General features: G+C 42.0%; 2 protein-coding genes across 3 annotated transcripts in view; one reads left to right on the plus strand and one right to left on the minus strand.

Annotated features, from left to right (window-relative positions):
- LOC138206030 (transcription factor Maf-like) overlaps positions 1–8,926 on the plus strand; it is a 44,464-nt gene extending 35,538 nt beyond the window's left edge. The window contains exon 4 of one of the 2 annotated variants that reach the window (XR_011178910.1): positions 8,839–8,920. The gene's annotated coding sequence lies outside the window, so the exon portion shown is untranslated. Of the gene's footprint in view, positions 1–8,838 lie in introns of both variants that reach the window. The other variant, XM_069162476.1, reaches the window with a different exon arrangement.
- Positions 7,443–25,742, minus strand: part of wwox (WW domain containing oxidoreductase) — a 133,055-nt gene continuing 114,755 nt past the window's right edge. The window contains exon 9 of the mRNA XM_069162474.1: positions 7,443–10,255. Within this exon, the coding sequence (XP_069018575.1) occupies positions 10,064–10,255 (192 nt within the window). The 3' untranslated portion in view covers positions 7,443–10,063. The remainder of the gene's footprint in view (positions 10,256–25,742) is intronic.

Consider the following 25,742-nt stretch of genomic DNA (forward strand, 5'->3'; position numbering starts at 1 on the left):
GTGTGTGTGTGTGTGTGCGTGTGTGTGTGTGTGTGTGTGTCTGTGTCTGTGCAGGAGCAGGCCAACTTCCACCCGTGCTGATGTCAGCATGATTTATGCACCAATCAGATTAGCTCTGAGAGAGAGAGACAATGAGAGAAAGAGATTGGGAACGGGGCATTAAACATGAGGCATCTTTCTGGTTTATTGTCATTCTGTGTATTTTTTTGGAATCTGAATATGCTCTAATAATAACTAAATATCACTTAATTGCATTTGACCCAATAATGTACATGCAGTATTGTGTCAATAATGTGTGTTTACTTCATACAGATGAAATGGAACACAGTAAGCACGCAGAAATGTGCCTGCAAGAAAATATTCCCGCTACACTATACTTGCCAATAACACTGCTGGACAATATGTATATATGAAATCAGTTTCTACTTGTTCTTCAAATATATTTGAACAGATATGGCAAAAGGAAAGTTACTTGATTTGACTCAGCTTAATTTGACATTTTATAGGCAAACATATATTTTATAAACTTTTTTTGTGTGCAGTGATTTTATCATCTGAAGCCCTTCAAGTTTCATCACATTATCATGGACCATTGATTGTTTTAGTTTTTTCTGATTCTGATATAAAAAATGGTAAAGGGATTAGGAAGGAATGACAAAAATGAGATTGAAATTATTTAAATGTAAAAATGAAGTGAGAAATCACATATACTTCAAATAAAATATTCAAAATGATGTACAAACATCAGCGCTGTGTCCCACTGTTGTGTTACTGAAAAAAAAAAGGGAAAACAAAACATTTAATTAATTAGGTAGCATCTAATTTGAATGATAACATAGCTGAATAATTATTATTACCCAGGCCGACAAGATACACATAATACATAGAGTTACATGTATTATTCAGTCAGTTTTCCCATGTTTAGAAACACAAAAACACACACACACACACAGATATCATCAGACATCAGTTACCGGTAAGTAGCATTCTGGGTGTAACACACAGATGTAATGCATCGTTAGAGTCACTATTGTTTGTTGTTGGACCTAAACTCTCTCTGTTCAGTTCCATGTTGATGCTTCAGCTGCTTGGACTCACTCACTCCGACTCTCAATTTCAAAGAGACACAATCTTTACAGTTTTTTTTCTCTGCATCGCACATCTTCCCTAAAATCCAAACAATCCATGCTGTGTAAAATAAATTGTGTGTGTGTCTGTGTGTGTGGTTTGCCCAGAGCCCTGGCCTGTTCTAACAGAGGGTTGAGTGATGTCACAGCAGACTGCATTTTAATCGAGAGGGAAGCAATTAAAGAGGGGACAGGCCGAGAGGTGGAGAGATGGAGGGGCTGACTGTGTGACACACACCATGCACAGTTCACACACACACGCACACACACGCACACACACGCACACACACGCACACACACTCATTACTGAGGATGAGTTAATTAATTGCACAGTGATTCACGGTACTTGTAATTAATCTCGTAGGTATGCGAGTGTGTTTTTGAGAGGTGACTCTTCTCCCTTCCATTTATAATGCACACACACACACACACACACACACACACACACACACACACACACACACACACACACACACAGAACACACACACACAGAACACACACATTTCTTTTCTTCTAGAGGTACAAAACCAGTCTTTCTCAAGGTAAAAACAATGTAGTATTTTCTTTATTAACTGGGTTTTTATTGGTAATGGAGGCAGTTTTGGTCCCATATTCTTGTAGCTTGTAAGTTTTTATTGCTAGTTAAATATAGTGCTGTTTAACGTTTGTTGCTTTTTAGCTTTGATCACAGATACCGCTTTGTTTGATTTACTTTTTGTCTAATTATCTAAGTAAAACTCTGTACATGAGATGTCTTTTGCACAGCAATATGCATTTTCCCCCCAAAAAAACTTCACTGTGTATATGAAAATAATTTTAATCAAGGAAAAAATTATATATTTCAGAATAGACAGTAAGACAGTGGAAACTCACATTATGCAAGTAAATGACAGAAATGAAGCTATGAGGTAACCAAGCTTTTTTAGTGCTGTGTATTTTGGCTCGTTTTTTATTTGGCTTAAAAGGTTTTTCACCCAAGCAGCACCAATTAGGGAGAGAGACGGAGAGAAAATGCATTTTGTGATCTTACATTTATTTACCTTATAGTACTTGGTTACATCATGTCCAGGCAGAAATGGCTTTTATTCCTCCTCAGAGCTGTTAGCACACTCCTTTCTTCCTTCCCCCTTTCTGCTTACTTTTTTTTTTTTCCCGGATTGTCTAGTTAAAAAATTATGCGTATTAATCTCGCTCCCGTCTACCCATGATCCTTTGCATTTATCAGCATGAGCAGGAGTGGTGGCGCAATCACATTTGGAAATTAAACAAATAAAAAAGTTAAAGATAGCTGAGTGAGTGATGAAGCCGGCCAATTGCTAGCAGCATAAATCTCCGCCTGTCACCCCTCCCTCCCTCCCCCCCACACCTCTGCCTACACACATTTGGATATTGTTATGATTTTACCGTGTTTGCATATATGAGCCTAATTTATTAGAATCAAACACCATCAGGATTATTTACAAGCAAGTTCTGGTCTTCTGCCAATAAGCCCATTAAGCGCATTGTTGGAGAGTGGTTATATGATCAAATACACAATAGTAATTGTGAGTGGAGAGAGGCCAGAGTGTTTCTCAATGAGGTGATTATCTGCGTGCAGGTTATTGTGCTATTTCAGCATGACATGTAAATCTGCATCGCACCATCAATCACGGTCCCCGCTGTCAGCAAAGTGAGGTGTGAAAGTGCCTATGACAAGCTTATAAGATGATGAGGGGGGGGGGGGGGGGGGGGACAGAATAGGAAACTGGTAGAAGAAAAAGTAAGAAATAATTTTTGTGTTTCAGAGAAATATTTTTTTTTTGGAGAAAATACAAACTTATGATCAGTTGGTCCCAGTACGAGAGGACCGGAAACACTCCTTCTCTCTACTGACCTCTTATCAGTCCTTCATTAGTGTAGCTGGACCCTGAGACCCTAACACACGGCAGCTTAAGAAAACAGATGCAAGAAGACGAAACCAAAGCAAATACAGAAACTCACTGCAAATAAAGAAATAAGCTGGAAATTCCGAAAACACAACCAAGTACAAAAAAAAGCTGCAAAGCACATACGACAATGAAAATGTTTCCAGGGGTTACTAAAAACTGATGCTTGTTGACATGCTTGTTGTTGCATGGTGACTCAGGGCAACAAGTATTGACCTGCCGGTTAGTGTAAGTTTTGTCATATGGTGTGTCATGCTCGTCTCCAGCAACAAACGTGTTCCTAGCCTAGTTCCTAGCACGAACATGTGGGTCTGGCCGTCCTCCATAGGGAGTTGTTTGCAGTCGTTACATCCTACCGGGCGTGGACCTAAAGTTAATTTTGAAACTATTGGAGAAGCCTTTGACCAATCAGCATTGACCACCAAATGCGCCGAAACCGTCCGAAACGCTACCGCCGCTGCAACTACATTTAGAAACACACACTTGACTCTGTCATCGCTTTTAGCCAACCGCACCGGTCACTGATTGGTCCGCCCTTCATAGGGGCTCAACAAACGTTTAAGTAAACAGTGTTTCCAGACTATAATCACAGCAAAGAAAACTGAAACAATACTCTTGCTTAGTGCCCCCTACAGAGCAGTTTTCTGTGGCAGTCTTTTCTATAGTTTCTGAATTCTGTGGTGCTTTCTAAGATTCATTGCTTTCTATATTGGCAGCTTGTTTTTTTTGTTTGTTTTTTTCTTTCTCTGCAGCATTTCTTTTGTAAATATTGCGTAATACTTCATCTTGGATCAGATATTTCCTGATTTAAAACACTTTTTGTGTTGTGTTTTGTGCTGCATGTGAAAGAAATTTAACTTTTGAGAAGTCTGAGCTTTTCAAAAAGTTTTAGTTGAAAAGCATTAAAATTTTTCTCAAAGTAAGATAACACCTCACGAGTGTTAAAAACGTTAAAACGATACCAGAGCCCGAGTTTGAAATATAAAAACAAACTTACAACTTCATACAGACATGCAGGAGCCTCTGTTGTGCATCCAAAATATTTCATTTCTTATGTACAATTAGTTTAGACATGCAGCCTTAAAAAAGTAATAATAATAATATTCCCATGGCAGCACTGTCACACACATACAGAGCAAGTGACAAAAAAAGAGACAGAGAGAGCAGAAGTCTGGGGCTAAGTAAGCTGTACACCAGGTTATGCGTCATTTACTGCGGCTCAATAACAACCTTTCTCTCTGCCCGACACACCTGGTCACACAAAATGACACTCGCTGTCCTTTGAGAACACACACACATGCACAGCATACCTTCTTTCCCCCCCAGACACATTACATCCCCACTCTACTATCTGCTTGTGACAGATGTATTTATGTAATGGTTTTGATAGGTATTGATCCACACGGCGGAGGCAGTTAAGAAACCGAGAAAAATGAGATTTCAAAAACAACATGGCTGAAAGGGGTGTTTGGTGGAGATGACGCTTAACAAGAAGGTGACTGACAAGACAGAAAAGGTGAGAGAGAGGAAAGTGTAAGAAGAGTAGTGAGGAGAGAAACACACAAACTCACTTGATTCACAAAAAAAACGATCGGACAGACTCTGCAAGTGTGTGTTTGGACTGGCGTGATCGTGTGTGTGTGTGTGTGTGTGTGTGTGTGTGTGTGTGTGTGTGTGTGTGTGTGTGTGTGCGTGTGTGTGTGTGTGACCTTGGCTTGGCCCAGTGGTAAAGTGGGGCGTCAAGAGAGTCAGTGTGTGAGCAGTCAAGCGTTCTCCCTCAGATTAGCAGGCTTTATTACTGCCACCAACCACTGGCCTGACAAATCCTCTTATTTCATTTTACCTTCCTTTACCTCTGCCTTGCTCTTGCTCTTTTCCTCACTCTTTTTATTTCCCTAAAACCTCCCTCCCCCTCTTCTTCCGGCTCTGCGGTAGCTTTGCATGCTTCACCTTGCTCCCCGCCTGCCTCGCGCTCAGTTTTCCCTCTCAGTCTAACAGCCCTATTTTCTATTTCCTCACTCTTTTCTCCTTATTGTCTCTCCCTCTTCTGTACCGCTCTGCTGATACCTCTTTTTCTACCTTCCTCGCCTCCACCTCTTGCTCCGCTCCTCCCTCTATCTCTCCCGCTCTCCCTGCCTCTCTATAGTGTGATGAATCTGTAGACAGGGGCTAATAATTGTACTTCAGCCCAAGTGCTCATTTTTCTTTGTGTTTGAAAGCTGTGACAGGCAGGAGCTCTATGTTTTTTTTTTCTCTACCTCCACCCCCTCCCCATGCCTCGTCCCTCTCTCTCCCTTTTCTTTCTATTTTCACACAATGGGTGAGTAAAATAACTCAGGGTTTACAAGGTCATGCTGTCTAGCGGTGAGGACACGCTGGGGATTTGGGGCTGGAAGGATTTCCTCAAAGGTGCCGTGTTGAGACTTCAATAAAAACAGAGAAAGTTATAGATTGCACGAGCAGATCTTCAGGGGGAAATAAGTGCATTTGATGGTGAACAGCCTCAGTGAATCACAGATATCTGGATTCAAATGTCATCAATGCTGCTGCTAAGACGTCTTTATGAAAGAACAGATTTGATAAACTAAAGCATGGCCATGGATAGAAATGTGCCAACAACTACAACATTTCTTCTCACACAACTTACATCATTTGCAAGAGAAAGATGCTTAAAATGCTGTGAGTCCTGCCACATAGAACATTTGCATCATATTTACGGTGTGTTGTTTTAATAGTGTGCCAAACGTTAAAGGAGGTTTAGTTTGGCGCTGCTGGTTTGTTGCATCTCAGAGAGAAATGCATCCGCTATAGTGTGATGGGGCAGCCCCACTGCACTGTTTACTGAAGCCTCCTACACACACACACACACACACACACACACACACACACACACACACACACACACACACACACACACACACACACAAATAGAAGACTAGAAAAAGCTGTAATGTTTTTGAAGCACTGCAAAGTGAATTACAATATTTAAAAAATCTGCAAAGAAGACAAAAAAATATTTTGACAAGCAGATTTTTATATTAAAATGTACTGATTAAGTTGTTTTGCCTGCAGTTATTAAATATATATATCATCCCTTACTCCATCCTGGAAAAAAGAGCAGTCTGCAAGCGAAGCACATGGTTAGATATGGAAAGAAAATAATATTTTCATTGACTGCAGTGGTACTTTATGAAAATTGATCAACAGTTTTAATCCCAATGACATCCTCAAAAGAGAGAGATGAGAAGAGAGCAGGGGGGATGGAAGAGAACAGACAGTACGACTTTATTGCCTGCTGTAGTTAGATGGTAAATTTCCTTGTGGCAGATATTTATTGGGTTAGTTGAGTCTAGAGAGCTTTAACATTGATTGTGATCATTAAATATATCCGCTCGAAATGGCAACATGGCATTCCTTCAGTCAATGGAGCCAATAGGAGCAGAACAAAGGCATAATCAAATCAATCCTCTCATAATTATTCTTTGAGAGGTGAAATTAATCATAAGAAGAAATAAAAACAATAATGGAAAATGAAATGGTCTGTCATAAACAATTACTGCCCAAATTGAAATAAACTCAGTGATGGGAAAAAAAAAATCAACTGTAAATCCAACTAATTAAAATTACATTCTAAAGTGTATTGGTTATTTGGTTTACACAGGCTTTGGGGTATTATATTGGTGGGCACTGTTAAAATAAGAAAGATGAAGAGACGGAGAAATGAACAGAGACAGAAACTGTGTGTGTGTGTGGGGGTGTGTGTGTGTGTGTGTGTGGGTGTGTGTGTGTTTGAGTGTGGGGGTCAAAGGATCAAGGTCCTCCTCTTGTGAGAGCCTCGCTTCTCTCTCCTCTTTGCTCGCTGAGAGGAAGTGTAGCTTATTGATTAGCTATCAGATGATTCCGATAAGGCCTGATCGATAGGGCTTTGTATGAAAGCCAGGCAGGACCCTCCCTCTTCACTCAGACTACACACCCATGGATCGGCCACTGCAGTGCACGCCTGCACTGACATCTAATTGTTTGCGGCTCCTGAAGATTCTCCTTTGTGTATCGAGTCCGCCCCTCCATTCGAGGGCTTCCGTGTTTTCTGTCGTAGAGTTGTCACAGATAAACTAAACCTGAGGCCTCAGCTAAGCGTGATGATGTCTCAAGATCACAAGTGGCAGATTTTCTGTGGGTGAACATATCTAAAGTGGACTGGTTGAGGTGTAGTTCTGACTTCAGCCACTAACAAAATGTAAGGGATGGACACGTAAAACTTTTTTAAAGCAGTAAAATAACCATTTGAACAGGATATTTGGTCAAAAGAATTCCTTTGAATAAAATAATACTTCAGTTGCAGTGGAGCACGACACAACGCAGGAGTCAGACCATAGTTCACAGACCAGATGAGGCAGGAAATCCTGGTTTAATAATTAAAGTAGTGGCACAGCTACAACTTGAATTCAACAAAGGGGGGGAAAAACATAACATGGTAGAATAACTAAATAAAAATAAAACGAACAACAGACAGAAACTAAACAGCTGACAGCAGGAAACACATCTGTTCAAAGCTGAAGCGGGCAGCCACCAGGGAACGGGACGGTGTCATTTCTCATAGAGGCTCATGTCAAAGCTCAGCAACCTGCAGACTGAACACACACACAATGAATATAGGCTCGATAGTTGATTAACAAGTAGGAAAATTCTCATGTGCGCCTCATGTTTTCCATGGATAGTTCCATAGGGATAAAAGTACAGACACGAATGAACCAGAGCCGGATCAGCACCACGGACAGCGGCTGGAAATGGCCTTTGATATTGTTAACATCTTTAATACTGTAGCGACTGTAAAGCCAACAATTGCTGTTTACCCCTGTTTGGTGCAGCTACAGAGAAATGACTAAGTGTATTATATTCCTGTAGTTTTCTTCATTAGTCACCGCAACATATTGGATGTAAACATAGATGTTTTTTGGACAATTTGTGAATTCTGATGCATAATCCCGAGGCAAGACACATCCTGGACAGTTTCATAACTGCTCATTGTGTACACGAGTTGCCGATTGCTGTCACAGTGTGTGTGTGTGTGTGTGTGTGTGTGTGTGTGTGTGTGTGTGTGTGTGTGTGTTCCCGTGTGTGTGTTTGTTTGTACTGTATCTCTGTTCCAGGTGTGTCCTGTGTGAAAGGACAGTGATAAGACACCTGCACAGGGTACAGTACAGATTATAACAGGGCAGCACACCAGTATCAGGTTATGTACAGCCCACAGCACACACAATCTCTTGTGTGTGTCAGCACAGGAGTGCAGAAAAAAATGAGAAAAGAGACAACGAGGAAAAGGTTTCATCAGTTATGGTGTAACATGGATGCTGTATGCATGCGTTTGTATGTGCAGCAAAAAGAAGAGTTATTCTGAGGATTTTCCTAAAGGAGGAGTGATACTAGCAGGTAGCTGATGATTCACGCGAGATCATCTGTGGGATTAGCTGATTGATCTGTCCTTTACACGCAGGACGTGAATGCTTTCTGCTCTGACATAAGCATGTGGGCAAACCTGAGAGAAAACCACTTTCTTTTGATTAAGTGAATTATCAAACACTGTTGATGTTTTTTTTTTTTTTTTAGCACACACTGAACTGTCCCATTTAGTCAGACTTTTTGCTCACTTTTCAGCTTTCTACACAAATATCTCCCCCTAATGGCCTGCAAATGAATGGACTTATTTTTGTGGCTAAAAGGAGTTCACATGTTACTGTATAACAGAGTTTTATTGAATTTTCTCTCTCATTTTTTTTCTTTACAGATATCATGACACTGGAATGCTGTTTCAAGAACAACCAACGGCACCCAGACTGCCATAAAGCACAATGTCTCAAAAGTGCCCCACCCCCTCCCCGCCCCGCCCCACCCCACCTCCCACTCCTCCAGCGGCTTCAGGACAACAGCAAACCCAAAGCCAGAATTAAAAACTAAAATGGATGACGAATAAAAAGAAAAAGAAAAAAAAAACAGGAGTGAAATCGCTCATTGAACAACGAGGAAGGAAACAGAAATTAAAGATCCTGGACGCTGTAAATTAGATTCTCCACCTTCTGATTGAAATGGACAAATATCCTCCCATAAATATCTCCAAATTTTAATATGGTAAGACTTACCAGAGTTTAGATTTAGACTTAGGATTGAGTCACATAGCAAACAGAAAAAAATATGATGTCCACGCCCCTTTAGCACATGCCCAGAAATCAGGATGTTGTAAATATTGTACAGAAAATAAATAGGGACGTTGATAAGAAATACAATTATTGCAGAATAATGTTAATAGTCATATCAATCAAACCTCTAGTGTGTTTATATATCCATGAGTGTCACATGCCCATTACTCTTTATTTCTTCTTGCCCAAAAAGATTTAGCACAATGATTAACCAACGCTCTCTGTATCTCAATAGGAAGCATAAACATCTACATAGAACTAGACAAGACGATACTGAATATACAGACATTAATTGGGAAGACACGTTTGCCATATAGTGCACTATTGCTGGAATCAAATGCATATGCCATAGTGTATGATTTCTAGGTAACCCTGCATTGTTATCAAAACAGGTCATTTGCTTTTTCGAACTTTGCTCTTTTAAATAGACAGTTGTGAAAAGGACTTAGGAGTTACAACAGGCTACAGACACACACAGAGAACAAACAAATTACAACAAACTCGTCTCAAATCTTCTCCCATCCCCCGACTTTGCATTGTAAACTACCACAGCAGAGCTGAACCCAACTCCACCTTTAATTTATTCAATAGATTGTATATGAAACCCCCCTGTATTGTATATGTAATGTGTTTTAGCCCCCGTAGTTATGTGACATATCCAGATGGACTTCTGTGGTTTGGCAGCTCTTGTAAAGTGCAGTCAGAGCACAGTTATCTTTTCTTAAGTTCATACCTAACTTGACACCAATTGCTTCCCCTTTGATTCCTGTTTGGCTTGCCCCCCTCCTCCTCCTCCTCCTCGTCGTCCTCTGTCCATTAGAGGGCCTGTACGCCCACTGACCTCTCAACAACCAGGCGCTCACTGAGCTCCCACAGGCTGGCAGCGCTGCTCTGATCCTGGGCCTGCATGGATGGCAGGCAGCGGAAGCAGTTGTTGAAGTACATGCCGCCTAATCCCTCGAGCTCCGGAGCTACTGCACAGTACACCGTGGTGGCCGCCCCTTGTTGCTGTGGACAGAGCAAGAGACAGAAAGAGGAGCAAGATCAGAGGACGAATCAAGACACTGAGACAACAAAACTGCGTCAACCTGCAGGAGGAGACAAAATATGGAGAACTCATTTAAAACACACAGACGTTAGGATGTGTCCTGTCCAGAGACAAACACCGACCACATCCCTTTTTCCTCTGAGAGAGAGACACGCACGCACGCACGCACACACACACACACACACACACACACACACACACACACACACACAGACACACACACACACACACACACACACAGACACAGACAGAAAAAAAGAGACAGCAGGACAGTGTCCACAGGAAGAAAAAAATTAAAAAAAAGACTCACGCACACGCTGTCTCTCCCCTTTCCCTGCAGCCCATGATGACTGGGTCATATTAACATGGGAATAGCATAACCCCTAACTGTACATATATTTATATACATATATTTATTTATTTATTTCTCTACCTGGTGTGTACAGGACCTTTGGCTATATGGGACCATGTGAATGCTACAGATGTATAGATTCAGTGGAGACGGTGAGAACAAGAAACAAAGAAAATTACACCAGCTCCTGTCTGGATGGGAATCACCAGGGAAACCACAGCTTTTATGTGTATTATAAAAAGCAGGTTTTAATGCCGTGGTCATAAATATGTATATTTTCACATGATGTGTATAGGGATTCAGCCGGGCTTTCAAAGTTGAGAATACGTGTTGGAAATGATGCAAAAACAAATCTTTATCTAAATCAGTAAATTAATAGATAAACAGCATTTTCACATACAATACACAAACACACACACACACACACACCCCAAGGCTTTCCTTCCATTTCTTTCTCAGTAATTTCTCTCTCTAAAGGCAAGTTTAAATCTGAAGATCACTCAAGTCTCAACCCAGAAAATGACTCCGTTTCATGTCGTCTCAAGCAAAGACGCACTGTAAAAGTAAAACAGTATTTGGACGCAACCTGCTAAGTTCTCTAATACACCCTTCCCCGTCAGTCAGTAATTAGCAGGGATATTCTTGGAGGGAGATTTCCGTGACATTTAAAAATGAAAGTTGAAACTGCAGCAGAATAAACACGTCAGAGAGAATTACACACATAACCCGACTGCTCAAAGAGGGATCTTTCATGTTGCAGCTCTGGCTAAAAGCTGCTGTGACAGCTTCCCTGCAAACTCCAGGACTGGAGACGACTTCTATACGGCCACATGAAATGGTTTGCCTCTTTATCTCCTGATGTGAGGGAACGAGAGCGAGATGGGGGGGCAGAAAGAGTGAGAGGGAAAACTGATGACGACTGAAAGACCAGTATTTAGCACTGGCACAGACTGAGACAACTCCATATATATAGAGAGTAATCAAACACAAATGTACACACATGCATAATGGAGGCACATTACATGCCAACTGTTTGAACAGCTTCCTAAAGCAGCTGTGAGGCCATCACACATGAAGTGGAAAGATCCATTGAGGTCTAAAGCATTCATATTTTCACAAGCAAGAACAAAAATATGCACACAAATGCAAATGCAATGAAAAAAAAATAAATAAATCCACACACAAACCAGATTCTTAGAAATGTTTCCTCATCAACACACACAAACCTACACATACAGCTGCACACAACCCCCTCTAAGCTCTACGTAAAGTTCCACCAGGAGGAGCCCTGGTGTGTAACGTCGCAGTAGCAGATTGAGCGTGTTTGAAGTGCAGCGTGATGAGAGAGCCGGTAAACAGCAGATGAAAAGGCAGCATCTCTCTGTGCGCCGCTGTCTGTCTCACCTGCCAGTGAGGCGATAACTTCATCCACATCACATGCCTCCATATCAAAGACCGACAAATGCCAAGCAGTGTCTCCGAGTTGCAGGTTCACACGCTCCCAGTTTAACTCATCTCCCTCACTTAGGGCATCTGATTTCGCTCGTCTGAAAGCGAACTGCCTTTTAAACTTCACTGAAGATTTCACTGCTGCGGGCTCTGACTCGCTGACGCCCCCTTGAACTTGGCTGACTTTCAGAGCAGTTTGTTTGTGTCCAATTACCGCCGGTCCTGCTGTTAGTTTGAAAGATTGATAAAAGAAAACTTTCATGTTCATAATCCAGATTTATGTGGCTGGCTTCTCAATGAAATCTTCAGTATTTTGCTTCTAGTTTTGAAAGGCAAGTCCAGACTACTGCTTCTCTCTAGGCTGCAGCAGTCCAGTTATCAGCCTCTGGAGGAGTACGTGGACTGTTTGTGCTGTGTGTCTAGCTATCTTATTGGTGTTTAGCTCATCCCCCCCGCCACTTGACCTTGTGACCTCTGTAAAAGATAAGGCTGATGAGATTAGGCATTAACATGCTCAACCACCCACCACAGCCATTTATCATCGTGTGTGTGTGTGTGTGTGTGTGTGTGTGTGTGTGTGTGTGTGTGTGTGTGTGTGTGAGTGCGTGCGTGCGTGCGTGCGTGCGTGCGTGCGTGTGTTTGCGGATAGGAGGCAAGTCATGTCTGAGGTAGTGGGAAAGAGAACTAGAGGGGGTGAGCAGTTATCTCAGTACAGTTAGAATTACACACAAACACATTCATATGTGCATGCCTGAACACGAGAATGCGCCTGCACACGAGCACGAACGAATACACACATAAAAAAAACTTGGGACGATCTACATGAAAGGTAATGTCGCTGAACCAATGAGCATCGTACACACCTCTGTTAGTCACTTCTACCCCGTGTCAAACTGTAGAATAAGCCTGTAAATTTAGCCAACTACAAACATGGATTTTGATGCGTGTCTTTCTATCTCCTGCAACTAAATGTGAATCATTACCTTTTGTACAGAAGTTTTGAGAAACATCTGTGGTATTTTGCTCTTGACTACTCAGAGCTGTGGACTTGGACTTAAGTTGCAAAAATCAAGACTTGAGACTTGACTGCCTGACTTAAAATTTTGACTGGATAAATTCAGAATAACAGTATTAATAAGCTACAGTCTGCTGCATTGACAGTTATTGCAAATGCTTTGTAGTTGTAGCAAATAAATCACATTTATTGTGATTGAATTAATAATTGTCAGATTGCCTTGCCTATTGCTTTGCAATTGAGCTCTCCATGAAGACCCTTCAAGACATCACTGTCAGAGAAAGGAGCACAATTTCAGCATTTTTGTTATAATTTTCCAAGAGACAGTCTTAGCTATGTAAAAACATTGCTTTAAAAACTTTGAAAGGAAGATATTTATATCCTTTAGACCTAGAGAGCAGTCAGTAATAAGTCAGCATTCAGACTTCCAAAAAAGACTTGACTCTTGAACGGGACTTGTTTTGAATGACTTGACTTGGACATTACCCAAAAGAAAACTAGCTCTGCCAAAACCACACTGGTTTTGATAGGGGAGCAGATGGGAAAGATAAGGTGCGCCAAAACAACTCCAAACTTAAAATGATCTCTATGCTAAAACTACAACAAAGATCACCACATCAAAGCAATATGACAAACCAAAGGAGCCGGACAGTACCATGTTTGACAGCAGATTTTGTAGATTAGTTCTGTGTATATCTGTTTCTGTGGATAATAAAAACAAACACAAATACTGAGGAAATACTTACAAAACACCCTGCAATAAGCCTGCACTTAGCCTGGGATTCAACAATACGGTTCTGGAACTGCTCTGGGACCAGCTCCAAGTCTTCCAATCTCAGTATTGACTCAATAACTGAAGACCTCATGGACTCGCAATAGAAATGTCCTTGTATCGTGTTACGCAATAATCGGTCGTTGAGAACTCACTTATTGAGCGTATTCAAAAGCAAAAAGGGTATGTGGGGGAGATGTGATGTTGTCAGAATTGACAGAAATGTTACTTTGCCGTGTTCTGTTGTGTCTTCATCGTCCAAGGTGTACTCAGCTGTATGAGCTTTCTCTGACCCTATGCATGTGACCCTTCACCCCCACATCTGTAGTTATGACATTGACCTCTCCCTCTGACCTGGATGTAAATAACCCAGTACTGTAGAGCAGTCTGTTTTTGGTCCATCCCTGTACATACGAACCTGTAAATACTAACAGCTATGCATGCTGAAAACCTAGCAATTCTTTCAGGTACTTTTATAATCCCCAAATTCTCATATGGCATGTGCTGAAAAAGAAAAAAAAAAAACATTTAAAAAAGTAGGAAAAAAAGAAAAGATTAAAATAAAAAAAATAAAAAAAATGTTTAAAATAAATGAGTTGATAATATTGTCAGGCAATATCCTCTCTTGGACAGTGTGTGTAGAGTCTTCCTGTTTTCTTACTCCTGTGGGTGGTTCTCTTCCTTTGCCTGTCCTGTGTTTCTGCTCACCATCTATGTCAGTTGTTGTCAGTTGGCATTTGTACAGCAGCGAGGGTTGAGGCAGAGAGACGAGAGGGGGGAGCATTCACCAGTTGACCTCTGTGATGGCACTCCAATTCAGCAGCAGCGCTAAAATGTTGGCAAAGCAATTTAATGCCTGGGACACAATTTGAGAAGTTCGTTCCTGGCATGAACCACAGATCATTACAGCTCGTGTCAATGCTCGTCATGTGAAGGCCCTTTGTCAGAACCACAAGTTGGGTTCTGTTCTTCGCCTTTTTGAGGTTTGGAAAGCAGTCAGTCCCATACAAGCGGCATTTTGTGGTCTGAAGTATCTACTCTTTTGTTCTATGAAGTAAACTATAAAGTATACAATTTTACCCTTTATTAGACAGGCACATTTTCAGAAAACTGACATTTAAACTATACATTTTTCTTTCCGCATCTATAACTGGTAAAATACCTGAAATCTAAAGGCATTTGGTGAAAAAAAAAAAAAAAAAAAAAAAAAAAAAAAAGAAGTAATTTCCTACCATCCAGTGTCGAAAGGCTACATTATACATTAGGACAAGTATTTCCTGGCTTGTAGCCTTAATAAAGGGATCAGGAGGAAAGCAGTTTTTGCCTCAACCCTCTGCCCAGCCTCGTGGAGTAGCTATCCTGAAAGTGGGACTCCAAACTGATTGTGATTCTGTTTCAGGAATGGTTTTTTTTCAAGATGTGATGTTTAAAATAGATGGAGGTGTCTGATTTTTAATCTGTGCTAAAGATATTTTACATTTAATAAATAACCATTGAAATCAAAGTTTGATTTGTGTGCAGTTTATGTCTGAATGTGTGTGTGTGTGTGTGTGTGTGTGTGTGTGTGTGTGTGTGTGTGTGTGTGTGTGTGTGTGTGTGTGTGTGGAACCATCTTTGCCCTCAGCCCCAGTAACCTCTGCGAGCTGACAGCTCAGCTGAGCGTGCCTGGCCCAGCTGTAGAGGGAATCCTGGGTAATGCGGTCCCCTCAGATAAACAAGCTGTCTCTCCATTCAGCTTGACCACTCAACCAAGCTGAGGCGAGATTAGCACCTCAAATACCTCAGCGCACACTTCAGAAAGCACCCTGACACTCACCCCCATGAATCTGTGGCAGCCTCTGTCACCCTGACTGAGGTAGGTCAAAGGTCACTTGGTCATTATATATATAATGATGCATTTTATCAGTTCAAACATGAATTAAAAAATGTAAAGAAAACTGTACTACAAATGGAAGAAACTGTTCACATCCAACAGCACGGACTGCAGGGAAAAGCCTTTATTTGAATGGGAGCCTTGTCCATATTCTGACTGAGAGCTTGTTTAGACCTCCAGAGAATGACCAGCTCTCGTCATCATAGATCTCCCCAGTGATTAGTGATCCCCCTGGTCATCTGTATGTACTAAACTCCATTTTGTAACGTCCATTAGCCCACAGGCTGATGGCTAATACTCACCCACAGGCAGAATGATCCCCTGAGGGGCATTAAGGGCAGGATGGAGGGACCAGCCTCCTTCCTCCCTGCTCCTCATTCCCTTCCTTCATCATGCCCACTCAATCTCTCTCTGTCTATCTGCCTTGCCCCCTGCTTCTTCCTCAGCCCCTTCTTTTCCATCAACCATCAGCAGATCCTTATACGCCCGTAGCCCCATCCCCCTCCGGCCCATAACTTACAGGACTGGGCATACAATGTTGCTGTAACTGAGGTCTCACGGGTAAACGGTCATAGTAGGACCTCTTGGAGGTAAATGGATCTCTTTCCCTGGAGTCCTACATCACAGAAGAGCCCTGTTGACAGTCTTTCTTTTACTATAAGCAAGCCGAGTGATGTAGTGGAGGATGAGAAAGCAAGGAGAGAAAGGAGCAGAGGGGTAAACTATGCCAGAGTGACAGGAACACAACACAAAGCACTGCAGAGCCCCCCGTGCCCCCGCACTATTTCTCGCTCTTTCTCTCTGTGGCCCTCCCTTTACCCCTTTTGCGCCAGATAAGATCAACCGAGTGTCAGTCATCAACAGCCTCCTGTCACACCGTGATTGTTCATCTGTTATATGCATGTGTATGTGTGTGTGTGTGCGCGCACATGTGTAAATGTGCAGTCCAATGCGACATCCCTGCATACGTTTAATGCCCCCATGTTCAAGGGGACAATAGAAGAGGAAGTGATGAAGAAAGTGAAGGGAATGCAAAGGACAAGAGGAGGAGGGGAAGCATAAAGAAGAGAGGAGAGAAAAGGAGAAGGAGTAGGAAACGAAGCAGAGGAGGAGATGAAGGAGCTAGGACACAAGGCATCCAAGGGGAAAACGACGGGCAGTCAGAAGGACTTGCGCAACGACTGTGAAACTATCTCATTTTTATCTTGTGAGAGGACTTCCGAAGTGATCCGCACAACCTAATTATTTTCCCCTAATAAAAGCAACATATGCTAAGACAATAAAAGGCCTTATTGGACACCTATTCATTAAAAAGGAGCAGTAAAAGGTGTAGGACTCAGGCACAGGGATTAGCTTTTAAAAGGGCTTTTCTGTGGCTGGAAATGGCTTTTGTCTTCCTTTAGCATGTCCATATGGGTGCATAGCCCTCCATAAAATATCTGAATTATACATGAAGAGACCTGGCTGCTTTATTGGCTGTGATCTTCCTTTTCACTCTCACGTAATTGCATCAGTGCACGATACCTCAAAGTTTGGACTGAATCCCTCTTTGATCTCATCCACTGTGTATGACTGCTACAAGGCGTAGTTTTAAATGAAGAAATGTTTAGTGGTAAAGTACATATATCTAATGACAACCATTCAGCAGCAGCAAGATAACTGAAAATTCACTCAAGTTTGTTAAGTTTGTAACGTCTAGTTGAAATAACGCATGCTGGTGACTCACATCTGACAGTTTGACACAGTGAAGTCATTATTCCATATGGTCAATGTACTGTAAGTGTCACCGTGTTTCTATTATGAGCAGAGCAATGCTGTCTGTGTGTTGGTATGAGAGTGTGTGATGAGCTAGTGTAATAGGGCCACACACAGGTGTGTGTATGCTCACCTCCTCACTGATGCACCAGCTAATTGGTCTCCTGCGGCAACCTGACATATTCACACACTCAAAATCTCTCACACACACACACACACACACACACATTCAGGAGCGTGCGCTCCCCAAAACACACACACACACACACACACACACACACACACACACACACACACACACACACACACACACAGAATGTAGTGTGTAATAGTTATTTCCACATGTATACAAACTGTGTAAATATGCACACACGTGCAAACACAACCACGGTGGTGCCGACATTCGCAGGCAGCCCGCAGAGTGTAGCTCCAAATCAAGTCATTATCACAGTGCTGACATCGAGTGAAGAATGACACCTTCACAGACGGCTTATACTGTACACACACCTACTTTCAAGTACTGTAAAAGAACATAAAAACCAATGACCACAAAGATGTACTGTAAAACACAAGGTATGAAAGAAAATGCACCCAAGAGCCAAACACTTCTAACCTGCCGACAGAATTCTTCAACACAGAAGACGACAGCAGCAACCACAACTGACATTATATTTTTTGTTATGCTAAATGCCAGTGTTGATAGCGGCCATCACTCCAGCAGTAGGCATGAGTCCAGCTGTGACGATTACCGAGAATATAATACAAACCCCAAAAATGTAAAATTACAACTGGGAAGGAAGCTCCATTGTTCAACAGAGCAGTGCTTCATTTTAAAAGTATCACACTAAAGGAAATATTTTTTGAGGCAAATGTCTGACATGAATAATGTTGTACCCCCCCCACCCACCTCCCCCCCCAAAAAAAACCAAAACCCAGTGGGTTTTAGCTGCAAATGAAAATGTTTTTTATTTATTTATTTTTTTTAATTTCCTCTACCAAAGATCGTTTCAGTTTTGTTTTTTATGCCTCCACACCAGTGACAGCCACGACTGGAGGCATTATGTTTTTGAGCTGTGCGTCTGTCCTGTTCTCATGAACACAATATCTCTGGCATGTTTTCAGGGAGTTTGGCATAAATGTCCACTTTGACTGAAGAATTAACTGACAATAATTTAGTGGTCAAAGTTACTGTTACCTTAAAAAAAACATTTTTTTTGGCCATAACTAAGAAACAAATGTGCTAATTGGGAGAAGAGTTCACACAAATATTTAATACAATAAAATGATGACATTTTATGTCCAAAATGTCAAAGGTCAACTTCACTGCGACATCATAATGTTCTGCAAAAACACTTTTCTGGCCATTATTCAATACCATAACATCAGGAACAGAAGGGGAGATTGTGACCATATTTGACACTAGGTCAGATACTGAATCTGTGAAACTAATCTTGGGTGTCCACCTTGAAACTGGTGATTGTCTAGACCTTCTGTGCTGTCAGGTTGAAGATGTGTGTGAAGCTTCCATGTTTTAGAATTTGTGGCCCCTTTGTGTTGGCAGCAAAATCCTTTTGCAGGATTGTCTACTGTCATCGCTACTTTCAGTTATTTTAGACTCTGGTTTATTGGCCAAATTCCTAGAAGGTCTTCACTACACATAGTACATGAGTCTGGACAGACAGTTATAAACTGCAGCTTGACTCGTCTGGGGGAGGCGTACAACTTCTGGTTCACCCTGAATATTTTCTTTGTTTTATCTGTAGCTCATCTTAACCTTAAATTAAGTTCATATTCCTCATTTTATTCGTCTTCCTGACTGTGGTCAAAGAAAAAGTCTGTTCACATTGTCTGTCCTGCTCAGTTAGTCATTTGCTCTAACACATTCTCCTACCACCCCCTTCCTTCGTGGTGGAGGTCGAGAGAGAGGGATGCTCTGTTTTAAATAAGAAGGCAGCACTGGCCCATTAAACTCTGATAGTAATGATATTAATTTGGCAGGAACGTGTCATTTTCACAGGAGAGCAACTAGCTGAACTGTCATTACGCACGCGCACGCGCGCACACACACACACACACACACACACACACACACACACACACACACACACACACGCACACAGCATTCTGCCTCATTCACATTGTCTCTACACACACTCACACAAACTCATCCTCTCTCTCTCTCTCTCTCTCTCTCTCTCTCTCTCTCTCTCACACACACACACACAAACCAGGAACATGTCACAGGAGAGCAGCTAGCAGTAACATTATGAGAGAGTCGCAAAGATCTGCTAATGGGATAGATTAGCGTGCCCTTGGTCACAACGGCTACAATGGAGTGACTGGAGCTGTGACTTATATCCATGTCCCCCATTCACCCCTTTCTCTTCGACACCTTTTACTCTCCTCTACTGCGCTCTTCCCTGTTCCTCTTTCACTGACCCCTTCTTCTTCTTTTCACTCTGATTCCAGCTTCACATTTTACCAAGTCTCTTGCTCTATCTTCAACTGTGCAGACCACCCATCAGGTTCCCGACATATTTACATAGTTTACATAGTTCATACCGACATAGTTTATCGAAACTTATTAGATACAGAAGTGCAACAGAGTTGTAACCCAGGAAAGGATGTCAGATCTGTTTGTGTTGCAGCCAGGTTGAAAAACATTGACACATTGTCAAAATTGTTTTTCTCATTATGGATTTTGTTAATGGAGCCTAATGAGCACAGAGGACCTTACTAATCAATACATGAATGAAAATGATGGCTATCTTGAACCGTGAGCAGTCGGCTGAATGGAAAACTTGTCAAAATTAATTAAGTCACGCTAAAATATTTTCATTTACTTTTGTTGTTTTGTTGTTGCCGGCATTCATTTTCCACCGGGTTTTTTTTAATACAAAAAATATCCAGAAGTTTGAGTCTTGGTTACTTTTCTGTTGTCAACTTAATATCATGATTTGATTTGGAGAGAATATGATGAGGTGATTTACCGAAGTCACACCCTATGTGGATTGAGAAGTCTTTGCATTAACAGCACCTCAGACTAAAGTCAACATTTTCTTGGGGCAAAAAAATCCCAAAGAACTTCATAGTGTGTATAATTAGTTCTGACTGGCAATCTAGAAAACAGTAACCAATAAATAGTCAAGGTGAGCAACTTTATCTTTAAATTCCATATAGTTGCCACCCTGCCTATAAGATTTTCCTTTTTGATGGCTTCAGTGGGTAGATTATATGGAAGAAAATAATAATAATAATAATAATAATAATAATAATAATAATAATAATAAAGGCGGGGCGAGGGGCTTTAGACCACCACAGTGAAGTTTCTACATTCTTAGAAATGTGCTTATTTATTAAACACATAAAACTATAGAGACACTTGAGCAAAAATTAACAACAGTATTATTTTGAACAGTGACTGTGCTGCACTTACCAGGCTGTGACACTAATAAGACCTGTCCAGTGTCTGTATCTACAACACTGCTAAATGCGCACACACACACACATGGTCTCTCTGGCACACACATGCCTACATACACTCAAACACACAGTGACCCTCAAAGCAGTAAACACACTACAGGGGGGATTGTGAGTTCATTGTGCAGTGTAAAAAGAAATTGAATGTATTTACCTATTTTTATTGGTATGGTGTGTGTGTGTTTGTGAGGCAGTATGAGAGTGTGCATACCAATATGCTCTTGTGAGAATGTGTGTGTGTTTCTCTGTGTGTCCATGCTGACCCCATCTCGGCACTCCTGACCGGTTGAATGCAGGCTGCATAAATTAGTGCTGATGCTCTGCGATGTAATTATGCTGCTGTCAGGACGGCCCCTCTACTCAAATTCATTTTAATAAAGTTGGTCTCCAAGGTTACCAACCAGGGGTGACCTTCGGTGTCAGCCCCTATGGATCTCGCCCACGGAACATTCAGAAAGTCTCTGGTCGGGGTACAGTAACACCTTTAACACGACTGGCCACCGCATCACAACACAAACACACCTCTCTGAACGACTTATTCAGGATGGCGAGAGACAGGTAGCAGAGAAGGAGACGGAAGAAACAAGAGCGGTAGAGATGAAGTGGTGGTACAGAGACAAAGAGGAGGATCGAACGGTGGGAAGATGAGATAGAAAATATAGGGGAAAGGAGGGGGGAGGCTGGAAAGAGTAGATGGGAACATGAAGGTAGGAATAAAAATGAGACAAAAAGAGGAAAAGGAGAGGGGGGACAAGGGCAGAGGGACAAGGAGAGGGCGAGGGAGTGTCTCTCTTGGGCAGATGGCGGGGTGTATTCTCATTTGTCCTGCTACAGTGTGTGTGTGCCAACACTAACCTCCAGGGCAGATCTGCAGCACAGAACACGCTCTCAATTAGCCAATAACACAGACCTATGCATGCAGTTAGGAGAGGGAGACACAACGCGCCGTTTCCACACAACAAATAGTTAAACACACAGGAACAGTGGACAATACTGCAACACCAGTTGAGCAAAGACTCATGTAAATTATTTGTCTCTAATTATTTTTAAATACCATTTGGTTATTAATTGATTATATGCTTAAAGCTATGACAGAAGATATTTTTATGCTTTTAGGTGGTGTATACAAACCATGGTCTAAATAATGGAGGCTGATACATCCTTTGCAAAAGTTTTTGCATAAACATTTTTAAACTGACCAAGCTTAGGAATTTGGGTTTCAAGGAGTAAATTGTACACCCTACCTTTTAAGATATAAATATACATTTTTAGTTTTTGTTTGGTTTCCATTTTAGATGCTTTTATTCTACTAATTTTCAAATATTTGTTTTAAAATGATCATTTGCAAAATGTTACTGGTAAGTTATATTCCAAAAGCATTCAATGTTCAATGTTAATGCTATGAAAAATTATATTTTAATCGCTTTTACTTGACATAATATTTCAATTGTTTGCAAAAACCCATATTTTTTTTAATTTCTGTGCCAGTTTGTTCTTTGATTGTTTTTTCTGATTATTATTATTAAGTCATTCCTAAGCTATTCATTCTAAAATCAGGTCATCACCTGCTTCTGTCCTTTTACCAACTGTGGTTGTATGTTGAATATTAAAACTTCAGTGTGTAACTGACCAGTTTCTCACAAACACTCTCCCTGCACTTCCTTTGGTCTATAGCCATATAGTGTGTGAGTTGGTGTAACCTAGCACTGTGGGCTGGGGTGACTTTGACTGCCTGTGTAATAGTTACAGCAACACGCTTTGTTAGCTGCAGGTAATTTATGGTTGAACTGGCCTGATAGTCTGATACGATTGACTGCCCCTACTGTCTTTACCAGCCAGCCCCAAAGACACAGAGGAAGGCTCGATCTGAGGAGGGAAGGTAAGGAGGAGACACAGAGGGAAAGAGATGAACACAGCAGACTGCAGGGCGACTTAAACTGTTGCTACTCTAAGAGAAGAATCAGGATTTAGCCTGCAGAGAAATAATAAAGCAGAAATGAGCGTGACAAAAACGTACCCGGGAATGAGTAATGCAGGTGAAAGGCTTTGACAGGGTGAGAGAAATGAAAGAGTTGCAGAGCAGTTAAGTTCTCAGCATCTCTCTTGAGGTGTGCAGAGAATTAGATTGCATTAAAGACTGACAGTCTATTCATCTGAACCATACCAAGAAGGAACATTTAGTTAATTGAATGATTAATAAATTCAGCTCAGACACACTATTTCACTCTGGTGTTAGCTTTGGATAAAAATGTCTGCCAAATGGGAGACACCATATATCACTTGTTTCAAATCACGCTGAGCATCAATTTAACTCGAACCAGTTCAGTGGCGTATACAAAGTGGTGGAGATAGAGAAGCAGCAGCAGCATTGTGAGTTGTTTAACCTTGTGCTCTGGTGGCCTGCCTGTCATCCCCTCTGTTTCATCAGACGAAGACGGTGTTTCGGCATGTGAAGTTTTCTGCTGCTGGCTCATCATTACCTCTGTCTGTGAGACGCCAGTTCTTCAGTTCAAACTAAAGTGTAAATGAAGAGGCAACCAGCACCTGTCATTCTAATATGGACAGGCATACGCCTCTCCACGCCCACTTTGCTGCACCTTCTTTCCCCTAATAAAGACAGGCACAGACTCTTGCTCTACATACACCTTTCCTTCACCCCCTCCCTTAATCCAGTTAGGCAGGAACATCCTCACCCTTCTCTCCCCTCCGTCATACCTCTTTCTCTAACATCGGCTACTCTAATCTGGTCTGTCAGGCCAACCGGGTCCCTGACTGCCGTTCTCCTTTCATCTCCCATCTTCAAACAGAATGAGGATGCTTTCATAATACTCGGAGAGTGACAGGTAGGGGAGTCAGGTGGAGACAGGCCCGTGATATGGACAGGCATTTTGTCCTGTTTAGATACACTAATGGAGGATAAGAGGCCTGTCACGGGGACGGGTGGAGATTGGACGGGACAGAAGACACAGACACTCATCTTTACTCATGGACGATTTGGAAATGCAAAGAAGGGGATGTGCAATGTGTTACATCAGATCGCAGGGGATGAGGTAGAGGGCAAGCACCTCTGATCTCACCTTTATACTTGGTGTTTGTTTCACCTTCAAGACGAAGCCTCATTTGATGGCGTTTCCTCAAAAGCAAATTTCAAACTCTTTACTTCTAGGGAACAGAAAGCTTCTTGGTTAGCCACAGAACAACTGACTGATGTTTGCAAACAACAAAGAGTCCAAGAACAGTGTTTCTCTTATTCCTGCGTGGAACACTCCAATTTCAGTGTAACATTACCGCACAAATCACTGGTGAACACACACAAACACACACACTCATCTGAATCACAGCGTACACACCCAGTAGGCAGCCTTTTGGATGGATGGCACCTGCATACAGGAGGACGGGGGACACAAATAGGATTCGAGAGTGGAAGTGGGGTGTGCGGTGGTGGCGGGGTGGGATTGAGTCCATAAATAGGATTGTGTAGGAAGCAGGGTGCGCTAAATAGGATTGTAATGTACAGGAAAGGATGTATAAATAGGATATGAGAGTCAGAGCTGTGTTCTCACTAGTTCCGCGTCCCTGTGGTATAGGAGTTCTGTAGGACTGGCTTGCAGCGTGTGTGCATGTATGCGTGTGCGTGTGTGTGTGTGTGTGTGTGTGTGTGTGTGTGTGTGTGTGTGTGTGTGAGTGTTTTGTGTGTGAGTAAGTAAAGGCTATTAATGTGGAGGCTAATCTTGAGGCACCTGTCTCCTCAGGCAGAGTGTGACCTCCACTAGCCAGGTTCACCCATGTTTGTCCTCCCATCTCATTCCTCACCTCTTCCCCCTCCTTCCTTTCCTCCCTCTCTTCAATCTTCACCTCCTTTTCTTTATTAATTTTTGGTCACTTTATTTTTCATATTTCATTAAAGAGAGTAATATTTGTTTATTTCCCTCTCTTGACCTCTTTGAACAGGTAAACTGTTCACTGTTGCTGGTCGTACGCTGATTCCCTTCCAGGAGAGGTCAGCGGTCAGAGTTCTGTCTCCCTCTCTCTGTAGCTTTCTCTCGCTCTGCTTTTGGGGTCAGTGGGCTTTGGGAGCTGTCAGCTCAGTGCTGGTGTCTGCTGGCTGACGGACAAAGGTCAAAAGTCGGGGGTCAGGAGTTAAAGGGCAGGACGTGACCCCAAAGACAAACAGCGTGGGGAGAGGGTCATAACCTCGAAAGAGCTTGTCATTCTCCACGCAGGGGGCGATGTAGTGTGGGCATACATACAGTGTGTGTGCATGCAAGTTTGAGGATCTCTCTTATTTACTTGTTGATGTCCTCTCTCTTTGTCTACACTCACACCTGGCCACAGTGTGTGTGGCATTGCATATGCCAGGACATGATGTGTTAGATGTGTCATGTTTGCATGGCATGCGTGTTTATGGCTCTTTGTCAGTGCAGCTCCTTCTCTTCCACGTATGATTACTTTACAAACCTGTTTAAACAGCCAAGGTCACAGTGGGCCGGTATGAAAACATCATCTTCTAAACAAGCCAAGGCAACAATGCATACAAAACTGCCAAAGACATGGGCAGTCACACGCGATAGAGCAACACTCTCGCAGTCATATCATCATAGTTTAAGCGCCAAGGTAACTGTGTATGTTAGTGTGTGAGTCACAGGAGAGCACGCTGCCTCCTCAGACAGGTAATTGATGATCGGACTGAAAGAGACTGAGGGGAATTAAGATAAACACACTCTGATAAAAACGAACCTGCCTGGCCGCAC

The sequence above is a fragment of the Embiotoca jacksoni genome, unplaced genomic scaffold (genome assembly GCF_022577435.1).
Source record: "Embiotoca jacksoni isolate LCO1_2020_lvr unplaced genomic scaffold, fEmbJac1.0.p SCAF_3, whole genome shotgun sequence".
Taxonomy (NCBI): domain Eukaryota; kingdom Metazoa; phylum Chordata; class Actinopteri; family Embiotocidae; genus Embiotoca; species Embiotoca jacksoni.